Source organism: Esox lucius, chromosome 23 (genome assembly GCF_011004845.1).
Source record: "Esox lucius isolate fEsoLuc1 chromosome 23, fEsoLuc1.pri, whole genome shotgun sequence".
NCBI lineage: Eukaryota > Metazoa > Chordata > Actinopteri > Esociformes > Esocidae > Esox > Esox lucius.
The window spans coordinates 16,268,556-16,280,986 of record NC_047591.1 but is presented as its reverse complement, the minus strand read 5'-3'; the positions used below and the strand labels follow the sequence as shown (position 1 = coordinate 16,280,986).

The 12,431-nt window shown below is 43.0% G+C and overlaps 1 protein-coding gene across 2 annotated transcripts in view; it reads left to right on the top strand.

The window, feature by feature from the left end:
* LOC105020378 (voltage-dependent calcium channel subunit alpha-2/delta-1) overlaps window positions 1-12,431 on the top strand; it is a 101,986-nt gene that overhangs the window by 56,732 nt on the left and 32,823 nt on the right. For both annotated transcript variants that reach the window (XM_010887361.4, XM_010887362.3), the window contains exons 7-12: window positions 6,616-6,747; window positions 7,644-7,713; window positions 8,012-8,062; window positions 9,354-9,453; window positions 10,953-11,114; window positions 11,821-11,931. In XM_010887361.4, coding sequence (XP_010885663.1) covers window positions 6,616-6,747; window positions 7,644-7,713; window positions 8,012-8,062; window positions 9,354-9,453; window positions 10,953-11,114; window positions 11,821-11,931 — 626 coding nt within the window. The remainder of the gene's footprint in view (window positions 1-6,615; window positions 6,748-7,643; window positions 7,714-8,011; window positions 8,063-9,353; window positions 9,454-10,952; window positions 11,115-11,820; window positions 11,932-12,431) is intronic.

Sequence of the window (12,431 nt, the reverse complement as noted above, 5' to 3'; positions counted from 1 at the left end):
CTTTATAAAGCCCTAATTTGCTCCCACCTTGTGGAGGTTTGCTGTATTACACCAACCACACATCCAAACCAACGCTCCCCTTCACTCACGGTTCTTTCCCTTTTGGATGACCAGCATCCATTAGCCGTCAAAATAGTTTTTTGGGATATTGAAACATTTTAAAAAGCAATTTAGCACTGTAGGTCTGTACTCTACTAAACAGAAATTGAGTGAGCTGTGTAGATTCTTATCAACCAGGAAGTGACAGAGGGATTCTGCTTGCGTCTGCCATTGCTCGTTTGAGGAGAGATTATTGCGTGTCTTAGTGACACTGATAAAAGAGAGGGGGTGTACTGATTTTCCATTTTGGCATCCGAACACGGCGCGTCTTCTTGCCAGCTACCTCACTAATATCAACACAAGTTGCCGGATCTTCACTCTTCCCTAGTTTTCCCTTGTCACCCTGCTACTCTGTACACTATGGGCTTGTGGTTGAAGTACGCAGCCACTACAAGACTATGGCGCTTTCCTGTAGAGGAGCATGGGTACTATTCCTACATGCCAGGCTATGCTCAAACGCTCCATCCGTACCCATGTTCTTGGTTCTGCCACCTACAGTCTACTGGCCTTCCCACCTCTATGGGCGGAGAACTTCCAGTCGGCCCAGTCCAGGCATCTCTCTTTCCTGGTACCCTGTTGGTGACAGCAGTGAGTCCCTATTGATAGCAGCGAGCTTTATAAGCTTTATAATACATTATGAGCTATCTCTGTAGCCCATCTCAACCTCCCAATAGACTTGAATGTTATGAACAGTTCTGCTATCAGTTTTTTTTTTTTTATCTTGTACTCCCATTTTAATTTTAGAATGTCCTTGTACTGTGCTTGAAGATAATGTTTAAAGTTTCCTTTGGACCCAGGAAGAGTTTCTGCGGTTTTGGGCAGTTACTAGTTGGTATCCGAATTAAATCCAAAGTTGTCCCTGTCTGTTTCCCTTCTCCTGTATCTCATTCTATAGCCACCTGTTTTCTGCTTGATCTTTTGCCGTTTTTCTTTTGCTATCATGTTCAAAACGCTAAGTTGTTAGAAGCGGTGATCGTATGGTTGGCCTGCATGACAGATCAGATGCATCAGTGCATGTTTTTTCTCACAGCACTGGTAGGGTTGACTGCATGGGATCTGACATTTGTGGGGGCCATGCAGTGGGTCATTATTTAAGTATTTCTCCACTTGTCCCCCTTAATCCTCGTTGTCACTCTGTCTGTCTCTCGCTCTATCTCACTTCTGCCATGAGTCAGTCACCCCTCTCTTTCTATCTGTCCTCCTGCCTCTTCATGTTCTTTCTCTTCTCTCTCCTCCCACTAGCACCTCTTCCCCCCAGTCTCCCTTCTCTCCTCTTCTGTATGATTGTAGTGTTGTTAAATGGGTACTGCGGCGTTGAGCTATGAATCTTGGGTAACATCAGTTTGACATGACGCCATCCAATGCCCCACTCTCCAAGGGGAACATTGCCAATTTCAGACAAATCGCATTTATTCTCTTTCCTTGTTTTCCGATTTTCGGTCATTCTCTTCATTGTCCCTTCATTCATTTGTTGTTATGCCCCTCTACAAATATCTGTGTATATTTTTAATGTCAGTGTTCTCTGTGACTCCAGTAAAACAGCAAGCTTTATGATCTCTAGTTTAAAAAAATATTTAATCTCTTTGAACTTATTTGTCAGCCAGTAAAAACAATAGCCTGATGCTATTGAATACATTATCAGTCATCATTCAGTAGTTTGGCTGTTTGTTTGAGTTCTGTTCTTGCGTTTTCCATTTACAGTAGCTATCAGGTAATGATAATTACACCATGCCTGCCACCACAGAGCCATCCCTGACCCAAAAAATCGATGTTTGACATGTGTGCATGCGTGCAAGCGCGTGCGTGTATGTGTGTTTGTGTGTGTGGACAGTGAGGCTGTAAAAAGAGACCAGGAGGTCTCATCAGAGCAGATTAATGTCACATAGGAGGCGGTATCCTCCCCCATCAATGTCACCAACCTAATGCATGGGTCTGCACAAGTGTGTGGCTCTGTGAACGGTGGCACATCTCACTGGGTGTTATTTTGGTGTGTGTGTGTCAGTGTATGTGTCTGTCACAACTAACTGTTTTTTGGTGTAAAATCAGTGTTGCAGTATTTATCTGATGTGACAACTCTTCCACCAGAGTTATATTAGAGATCGCAACATCCGTTTTCGGACTTGCTCTTTATGTCACTACATGTAATCCCATCGGTGGCGTCTTAATAAGGGTTGGGCCTTTTCTAAGTGTCTTTATCAACTGGAGAGATAGCCAGTCCGACTGGAGAGATTGGTTCGCTGTAAAGCCGAGGGGTGAGGCCGGCAGAAAAAAAACGAGAAATGTATTTTGAAATGCTCTTCCACACTAAGTGGAATACACTAAGTGTATACACTGTACATACACACGATATCTGAATGTGTCTGGATTGGTGTTTAAGGTGTCAGGCAACAAACCCTAGTAACTCTAGTAATAACAGCAATCAAATTAAATCAATCAAATGTATTTATAAAGCCTTTTTACATCAGCAGTTGTCACAAAGTGCTTTTACAAAACACCCGGCCTTAATCCCCAAGGAGCCCAGTAGTGTTGAATTTCAGTGGCTAGGAAAAACTCCCTAAGAAGGCCGACATATTAGTTACATAGGTATTATGGGTAACGTTGTTGTCACAGAAACATTAATTACTAGGATCGGGAACTAATGTGAAAAGTCCAAGTGGATAGCTTTATGGTTAAGATTAATGGGCCTGTAAACAAACGTTTTTGTAATCTGTTGTTGCGCTCTGATTGCTCCTGAAAATTAAGTGTCTCCTCAAATTTGGTCACAGACGATAATGTGTTAGATTACATTGCAGACCATGTTATTTATCAAGAAAGTTCTCAACTTGTTTTTTGTTGGCATTAAAACATCACTGAAGGAGCTGTTTGTTGTTTAAGGATTCATCAGTATTACTCCACTAAAAATGACCATGACATTTAGTTCAACACACTGGTCACTGGCTTAATTAAAATGTGCATTGATGATATTGTCTACCCCATGACCATCCATGCGTTTCCCAATCAGAAGCCTTACATTAAAGACAATGTCCACGCTGAGCTAAAAGGCAAAGCTGCTGCTTTCAAGAAGTGGATCACGGATTCAGTCACTTACAGGAACTCCTATGATGTCCAGCGAGGCGTCCAACCGGGAAATGTCAATACCGCACTATGTTTGAATCCCACTACGCCAGCTGTGACATTGGTCAGATGTGACAGGGCCTCCAAACGGACTACAAAGGGATGTCCAGCAGTGAACTTAGCAGCGATGCAAACTTTCCAGGAGATCTAAATACCTCCAGTGATTCCCTCCAGTGATCCCTTCCAGGCCAGCAGAACAGAACCGTAGTTGAGGCTCTTGCTGTTACAGATCAGTATGTTATCAGGCTCCCTACAGCTGATGAGAGTAAGACTTCTGAGCAGTGAAATGCTATTCTGCATTTCGAAACACGCCTACTGAACTGTCCAGGACGTCTTCACCTACAGATGCTAGAGGAAAGTTTTGCACAGCTTCTACCCCCAAGGCATCAAGAATGATTATGAAATGGGTACCTGGCTATCCACATCTATCCACCCTTGTTTGTTTACTGACTATGTATGCACACACACACACACACACACACGCACGCACACAAAACCTCGACTTACATACACATATAGCACTTGCACTCCAACACACACTTTCACTTTTATTATATGCTGCTGACGTTAATAACCTGTCCGTACTACCACTACCCATGTGTACTCTGTTCTTGAACTCCTTCTGTATTGCTGTTTGTAATTGTATCATTGTGGATTTGTTCCTTGTTATCCATTATTGTTATTTAAAATCACTGTGTATTCCTTTTTTTCCTGTTTCCTGTTTTGTTTTTCAATTTAATTAAGCATTTAAGTAAGCATTTCACTGAGCCAAATATCATGTGGTTTGAAAGTATATTTGATAGTATTTTAAAGGTATTCTTTCTACTCCTAACCAGAATTGCTTGGAACCCACTGATATTCCATACAGTTAGGCAACTACATCTACCACTACATGCAGTAAAGCACTTAATGCTCCTTTCTTCTGTTATTCATTATGAAGACTGTGAAACGACTAAATTGTTATGTAAATAAGAATACTAGACCAAATATGAATTTATTTTGAACTGGATTTTTACTGGGCTGTGTAAAAAATTACAGCTAGTCAGGTTCAACCAAGACCTGCTGTATAACGTCAAGGCAAGCAATAACAAGTACTTCTGATATTGTCTGGTTAACTATAATCAGAGTACCCTCAGTAATTTCACTTAGTGATACCTTGTTATGAGTTAGCTTTATTCAGTCTACTATGTTTCATTGCTGCTATGAAAATTCATAAGAATTTTAACAGTTTAACAACATATTTAGTGATGGTTTCAGTGTCTGGGAGGAAAGTGGTAAAGTTACAATAGGGGGTCCCAGTGTTTCTTAGCCTGTGAACCGATTCTGAGTAAAGGCTACACAACCCCAAGATGTTGTGTAAAGTTGTGATCGTAATAATAGTAGAAGTAATATTAGTAACAATAATACTAATATTACACCCAACTGCTCTCATGGAAAAGAACGTAAAAATACAAGAAATTAGCTGTAAAACATTTTCTGCATCTGATTGTAAAATGAGTATAACTGCAGAGACATTGCTTTAAAAATGCAACATTTAATCCAATGGCCACAGCCAAATGTGTTGAATTGTAAGCAGTTCTCTGCCGTCACGAGTTGCCTTTTCTGTGGTGGGAAAATTTTGCTCAGGGCTCCCAAAAGGCTTGAGTTTGCCCTGCTCTTCAGCTCCGCCTCACACAACCTCTTCATCTCAATCATAAGTGTCTCCTCTAGCTGAGAAAGAGCTCTCCTCCCGTTCCCCACACGCAGAAAAATGATCTCAGACCAGTCTCTGGTGAGTTTGGACGTGCACAGGGATTGGATCTCTACAGGTGGTCCTCAGTGTGTGAGAGCAGGACTAGCTCAGTGCTTCTCCTGTTCAGCATGTTGTCTCTTCAGCTTCATCCCGCCTTCTCTGTGTCTTTAATTCTGCTTCCGCTTAATCACCTCATTGATCAATGACTTGAATCCTTTCTGTGGCGTGCAATGGAGCGACGAAGACATGCGCACTTCCTGATATTAATCTCTGAACATTTCTCTTGCTGAGCTCTATACGGTGTTTGGATAGCTGTCTGCAGTCACTCCTGGATCGTCTTGTGGTCTGTTTTTTGTGCACTAGGCACAGACATCTGGCTACTCCTCCATTACTGCTCCAGAAGTCTCTTGTTAATCCTCCAAACATAGTTCAGGTATAAAGGTATTTTTACCCTGTAACCTTCAACATATTCCATAATATGAATTCTCTCCTGCACAGGGTAATATCTGTCCTTTCTGTTAGGTACAGTTGCGACACACACACATTTGTTTGTCTGTCTTTGCAGGGATGAGCAAAGCAGAAAATGTGTTCCCTATCCCTAACCCTACGCTCTTGGACCAGACCATGCTAACCCGGGCCTGTCATTCTTACATTTAAACACATCAACCCGATCAAAATGCTTCGCTTGGGCCAAAGGTGCATAACATAACCCTCTGTGAAATAAACAACATTACTGCAACCTGACTTCACACTAGCTGTAGAGGATGTAACTGGACCTCTGGGGTTTTCTGAAGCAGTATGTACAGTAGCTCCTGTCACAGACTTCTAATTAAATCAAATTAAAGTGCATGTGATGTAGAAAGAATCAGCAAACAAAAGTAATACTACCCTAACCCGAACCTAAACCTCAATAACCTGACCTTTGTACATAAACTTAACCTGGGCCTAATTTCTAACCCTAAAGGAACCTAAATGCCTAAACCTAAAAATGAACCTGACTTCGAGCACTAATCGTAATCGTAGGTTTAACTCATGACAAGGGTTATTCCTGTCCTGGAGGGCCAAGAAACATTAGTTTTTTGCTTCTCCTAGTTAATTGCACTCACTCCCAGGTCTGGATTCATCCTTTACTCACTCACAGGTATGGATTCATCCCTATTCACTCCCAGGTCTGGATTCATCCCTTACTTGCTGGCCCGGAGTTGAATAGTCCTGCCAGAAATCTAACCCCTATGAGGGAAATAGCCCTTCTCCCAATAGGGGCCGCCAAACAGACCTTGTTTTTACTGTTTTAGTGGGCACGTTTGACCCTGATCTGTGTTGTTAGACCTGGATTACACACATACTCACACGAACAGTTTTCCCTAAAGCAGTTGGCCCCGTACATACTGCTGATCTCCGTTACCAATGTCTTGTCATTTACGTTTTATATAGTCTTCCTTCCATTTTCTGTTATGTGTCTTGTCAGGAAATGAGCTCCAGAAGTCAGCTTACGTGGCTGATCTCCGTTCCCGATGCCTTGTCATTTACGGTTTATGTTCTCTTCCTTTCAGGAAATGAAAGTAATTTTTATTCAATCACTAATTCAGATGATACAACACAAGGGAGTCTAGATCTTGGGTGTAAATCAGAGTGTTGTTACTAATGCCTCTGTTTATGTTTGGCTGCAGCCACCATCATGCTGAATGAGCTCAACTGGACGGACGCTTTAGAGGATGTGTTCAGGAAGAACAAGGAAGAGGATCCCAGTCTCCTCTGGCAGGTGTTCGGCAGCGCCACGGGATTGGCCCGCTACTTCCCAGGTGAGCCGAGAGCCAGCCAGTCAGCTTGCAACCCTGAGCCTCTGACCTTCCAGGGGTTGTTGATGGGGACATAATGCCACCGAAGGGCCTCTTAGTCATGTCGTATTGACTCAGGGCTCACCCACAGACTAATAACACACACGATGAGGGGTGAGAGCTCGCTGTCTGCCAGACACATAAACACATTTAGAAAGGGTCTTTTGTCTCTCGCATGCGTGCATACACACTATAACTCTCTCTCTCTCACTCACACACACACACACACACACAGGGTCGTAGCTGGCACGGGGAAAGGTGGGGATGATACACAGGGCCCATGGCGTGGTGGGGGGCCCCCGCTGATCTTAATAATGTCAATGTCTTTTCTAAGTGAGGGGGCCCAGGCATTTATCTTTTTCAGGGGGCCCAGGATTCCTGCCAACGGCCCCGCGACACACGTACAGACACGCTCCTTTCTCTTTTTCTCCCTCACACTGCTCCCTCTCTCTCTCTCAGACAAAGTGTGTCAGGGCGGCCGCTGTGTTTGTCACCAGGGTGTGTGTTGCTGTGGGATTGTTGACACACACAGGGAAAGGGACAGCCATCAATAGCCTCCTTCTGCCCCCACCTACTTTACAGCCCTCACGTGATATAGCGACCCTGGACAGAACACAAAACCAATGCACAGAATCTGTGTGAATTTAATACATTTTCAGTGGAGAGCTATTGTGATTCATTTACTCTTTATAATAATAAACTGCGATTCAGGTGAGTTTGAGTTAAATGCAGTGTGTTATTGTTAGGACACCGTTATCTGTGTGGTCACTAGGTGTTTCTTTTTGACTGTTAAGTGGAATGCCATATTAAATGCACTTTCAATAAAGAATGATTTGATTGTAAATTGGCTTTGTTCCCAGCCTCCCCTTGGATGGACTCCCAAAAAGTTCCCAAAAAGCTCGACCTCTACGATGTTCGCCGGCGACCGTGGTGAGTCATGAAACTGAGTGGCCATTTGTCTGATTGCTCCGCGTGTCCTCTTCCTCAATCTCTCTAAGTGTTCCTCGGAACGTGCACCCTCTGCTCAGCTTAAACCTAGCTGTGTGGTCTGCATATTAACCACCATGAGATGCTGTTATTCCCGCACGTCTGACATACACACACATCGATGCGTAAGCAATCCCATTGACATTTAAAAGGCAGGCCGCACTTGTGTACTGGTTTATTTGTCAGAGTCACTACATTTTCTGTGTGCGCTTAGGTGTTTATATATCTGTTTGACTGCCAGGTACATCCAGGGGGCCGCGTCGCCTAAGGACATGCTGATCCTAGTGGATGCGTGAGTGACTAGCTTTTTATGATTCACCTTTACAATCACAATCCATTTCATAACCACTGATGAACCCAAGGTCGACAACCCAACCCCCCCCCCCCCCCCCTTGTTTTGTCGGGCTCAGGGTCGGAGCAGCACTCCTGTGATACCAAGGAAATGTAGTGTCATGAACCTCAGACCTCGTTTGTTTTCCTGTTTACACTATTGTACACCTACAAACATTTTAAACCCGTTCCCCACCTGACTGAAAATGACATGGGGCTGTCAGTTAGCAAGATGGCCGGCAACAGGCTAGGGAGTAAACTTTTTTCGGAGTAACAAGACGCATTTCAGTTATCTGTTGAAAATAGCAAAGACTTAGAGGTGTGGTTATGGGGTACATTTTTATTTAAATTAAATGTGACTTTGGTATAAATTTCATATATTGTATGTTTGTCATGCAACTCCTTTCAGAATCCATTATGTGCATGGGGTATCTTATTATTATGTTCAAGGGGGAAATAGCCTGTAGGGAGATTTGTTTGTCTGCCCAGTGTTAAAAAGATTTGTCCAATTTAGTTGCTGTGTCAGTATCCAAATGGGAATGAGAAAAAATGCTCTCATGCTCTCACAACCAGGTTTAGCTTGAGGGGCGCCAATTTCAGATGTAGGCCCAAATCATAAAAAATTCTATCTTCGGCGCCTTTACAACAACATGAAATGTCTGACTTAAAGTGGCTGACTAATGTTAGCCTTTCACGTAGACTAGAATTGGCTAGATAAGGCATGTTTATATGGTTCTTTAAGTGCCTCTGGTAAGCTCCCTGTAGGGTTAGCCTAATGACACTGTAGCCTTTTTGCCACCGCATGGTTTTCCTGATATATCTAGAGAACCTATTAGCGATTAGCTAAAAGCCTACAGTAATGAGGTCTGTTCTTGTGTTACTGTTATGGCATTGACTGTAATGGCACCCTGCTCCCAGTAGGTCACTACTTTTGACCAGCCTGAAATGGTGCACTGTGTAAGAAATATGGTGCCAAGTACACCTTTAATACCACAGTAGTAATGTAGTTAGTAGTTTAGTTAGTTGTGGAGTTAGTTGTGTAGTCACTGGTATAGTAGTTTCTTTATCATTCCAATTTGTCCACATAAACTGGAGAAGAATGACAGCATGTTATTTTAGCTATTGGGTTTTAGCTATTGGCTTTTTACGTTTGTAATATCAGATTATCTGCCACTTGCTTTTCCATTTTCTCCTGAGTATCAACGACTTAATTGGGCGGATATGTAGTAACTGGTTACAACATGTGTTCATAGGAGTGGCAGTGTCTCTGGGCTCACCCACAACCTCATCCGCAACTCTGTCAACGAAATGCTGGAGACCTTGTCGGACGATGACTATGTCAATGTGGTCTTTGTGAGTATTGATGGCAAATTACGGGGTGATCTGGGACCAAAAGCTACTCCTACTTTAGGTGGAATGCTGTGACTTTGTGCCAGTTCTTAGCATGTTTGACTAATGTTATTTTGGAGACAACCTATGAATTTCATTATTGACATGAAGAAAAGCTGCATGTTCAATAACTGTGTGTAGACTTTTGATATCCACTATATATGGTCTATCACAGATTAAATGTATACAAATAGGGATGTGGCTATTTAGTCTTACTTGAAAGGAGGGAGATTAATAGAAAAGTCCCTCTTGGACCTAATGGGAATTCAGTGGGAAACTATTTCCTTGGCATTTAGAGGGATGTCATGTGGAAAAGCATTATTTGAAAACTACTATTTTGTCTGCCTCTGCCTGGCCTGTTTGTCTTTTTTGGCTCAGAAAAAACACAACTCCCCATTGCTCTGATAAATGAAGACTTTGCATCTCTAGATTTACTCAGTATCCTTCCAATTCATTAGGTAATGGAAAGGCAACGATTTCTGAAGTGTGTGTGTTTTTATGAGTGTTTTGTTCTGTTCGTTCTCTCTTGCCTGATAATATAACTCTACTGTATTTGCTATTGACGTGGATTTGAGTTTTTAATAACTTAATGTAACTTTTCCTTAATTATAAGAGGTCTTTAATGACTAGCTTTAGTACAAACTGTTTCAGTCTTTAGTGACAAGAGGATCAGTCTTTACTGACAAGAGGATCGGTCTCCAGTGACGAGAGGATCAGTCTTTAGTGACGAGAGGATGGGTCCCTAAATGAGAGGATCGGTCTCTCAACGGGAGGATCAGTCTCTAGTGACGAGAGTTTTTAATAACAGTAGGTTAAGGAGTTAAGGTTAAGTTAAGGCTATACTGTCTATTGAAAATTAAGTTAGAATGGGAGTTAGAAATAGGTTTAGGCATTAAGAGTTAGTCTTTGAAATTGTTGGGATTAAGGTTGGGATTAGGGTTTATCCTAGTGTGTGTTTTAGGGTGAGGGGTTAGTGGAAATATTATTTAATGGGAAATAATGTAGGTTTCTGAAAGGTTTTCGCAAGTTTTGTGACACGCATGGGTGTGACTGCTTGTACAGATGGCGAGGTTGATACCATAGCCCCCCAAGAGTCTGTCACACACGCTGCTCCCTTCACAGATGTTCACTACAAGAGAATGACTAATTGCTCACGCCAATTAACCACAACGCTTTCCTCATCAAACAGCTGCCACCAGACTTTGTATGTGTAGGTGGTTTCCACTGTCATAGGAAATGAAGGGTAGCTCAGACACACACGGACAGACAGTTGAAACGCATGCAGCTGAGGCGTATGAAGTGACTGGTGTCAGAGGTGTGTAAAGGTGCCATCCCTTCTTCTGTCCGAGTTTGTTGTGTGGAGGCCTTTTCAACACCACTGTGCTAATATTAGTGTTTCTAACCAGCATCAATCTTTCTCCTTTTCTCTTTATCTGTTACCTACCTAAATTGATCTGGTACAGTTCAATAAGACGGCGGGTAATGTGGCCTGCTTTGAAAACCTGGTCCAGGCCAATGTAAGGAACAAGAAGTACCTAAAGGAAGCTGTGGACCATAATATTTTTGCCCAGAGCACTACAAACTACAAGGAAGGCTTCGAGTTGGCCTTCAAGCAACTGTCAACGGTAGGGAGTGGGTTTGTGTTTGTCCTCGTTTTATAATGCTAGAGTTTAGGTGTAGGGGTTAGGGTTATGAGGTATGGTTGGGGTTAGGTGTTTGGGGTTAGGTTAACGTTAGGGGTTATGGAAAACAGGATCATTTTTGGGAGTAATTTCTGGGTACCAACAAGAATAAGTGTGTGCGTGTGTGTGTGTGTGTGTGTGTGTGTGAAGATAAGGGAAAAGGCCAGAGGTATATGGCTAGTGTACATTAAAAAACGTTGTGCTTTTCCATTCATAATTTGTTTTCCTAGCCTCGATCAGCTACATGGTTGAAGTAACTAAATGAAACTGAGACATGTTTATTGATCGGCTAAGCACTAAGAATGTTAATGGAACATAGGTCATGAGATCGTTTTACTGTTGTCCTGTATCGCCCTCTGCTGGTTGTTGTGGCTATTTTTATAACATTGGCCTGGATGTGTAAAGTGTATTCTGTGTGCATAATCCTAAAATGGAGTCACTATGATTCTCCAGTTAGCCATGAAATTCCAAGTTTGAAATTGAGTGGTTTTGATGACGTGTGGCACATTTTGGTACGCTCATGACAATGTACACCATCTTCCAGGAATTGATTTGGTTCACTATCACGAACAGTGGCCGGAATGCAACTTTAATTAGTAGAAACTCTCTCACCCGCTGTGTGTGTGTGCGCGCGTCTCCATCTCCCTAGGTCAACGTGACCGAGGGCAGGGCGTTCTGTAACAAGATCATTATGCTGTTCACGGATGGAGGAGAGGAGCGAGCACAGGAAATCTTCCAGAAATATAACTCCAAGAAGGAGGTTGGTTTGCAGACCCAGCCGCAAAGTGGAGGGCAGGAACAGTCAGGAAGACCGCTTTGCCGGAATAGTCTACAGACATGATAGGCTGTAGGAATACATTGGGAGACCGCGTTGCCGGGATAGTCTACAGACATGATAGGCTGTAGGAATACATTGGGAGACCGCGTTGCCGGGATAATCTACAGACATGATAGGCTGTAGGAATACATTGGGAGACCGCGTTGCCGGGATAGTCTACAGACATGATAGGCTGTAGGAATACATTGGGAGACCGCGTTGCCGGGATAGTCTACAGACATGATAGGCTGTAGGAATACATTGGGAGACCGCGTTGCCGGGATAGTCTACAGACATGATAGGCTGTAGGAATACATTGGGAGACCGCGTTGCCGGGATAATCTACAGACATGATAGGCTGTAGGAATACATTGGGAGACCGCGTTGCCGGGATAGTCTACAGACATGATAGGCTGTAGGAATACATTGGGAGACCGCGTTGC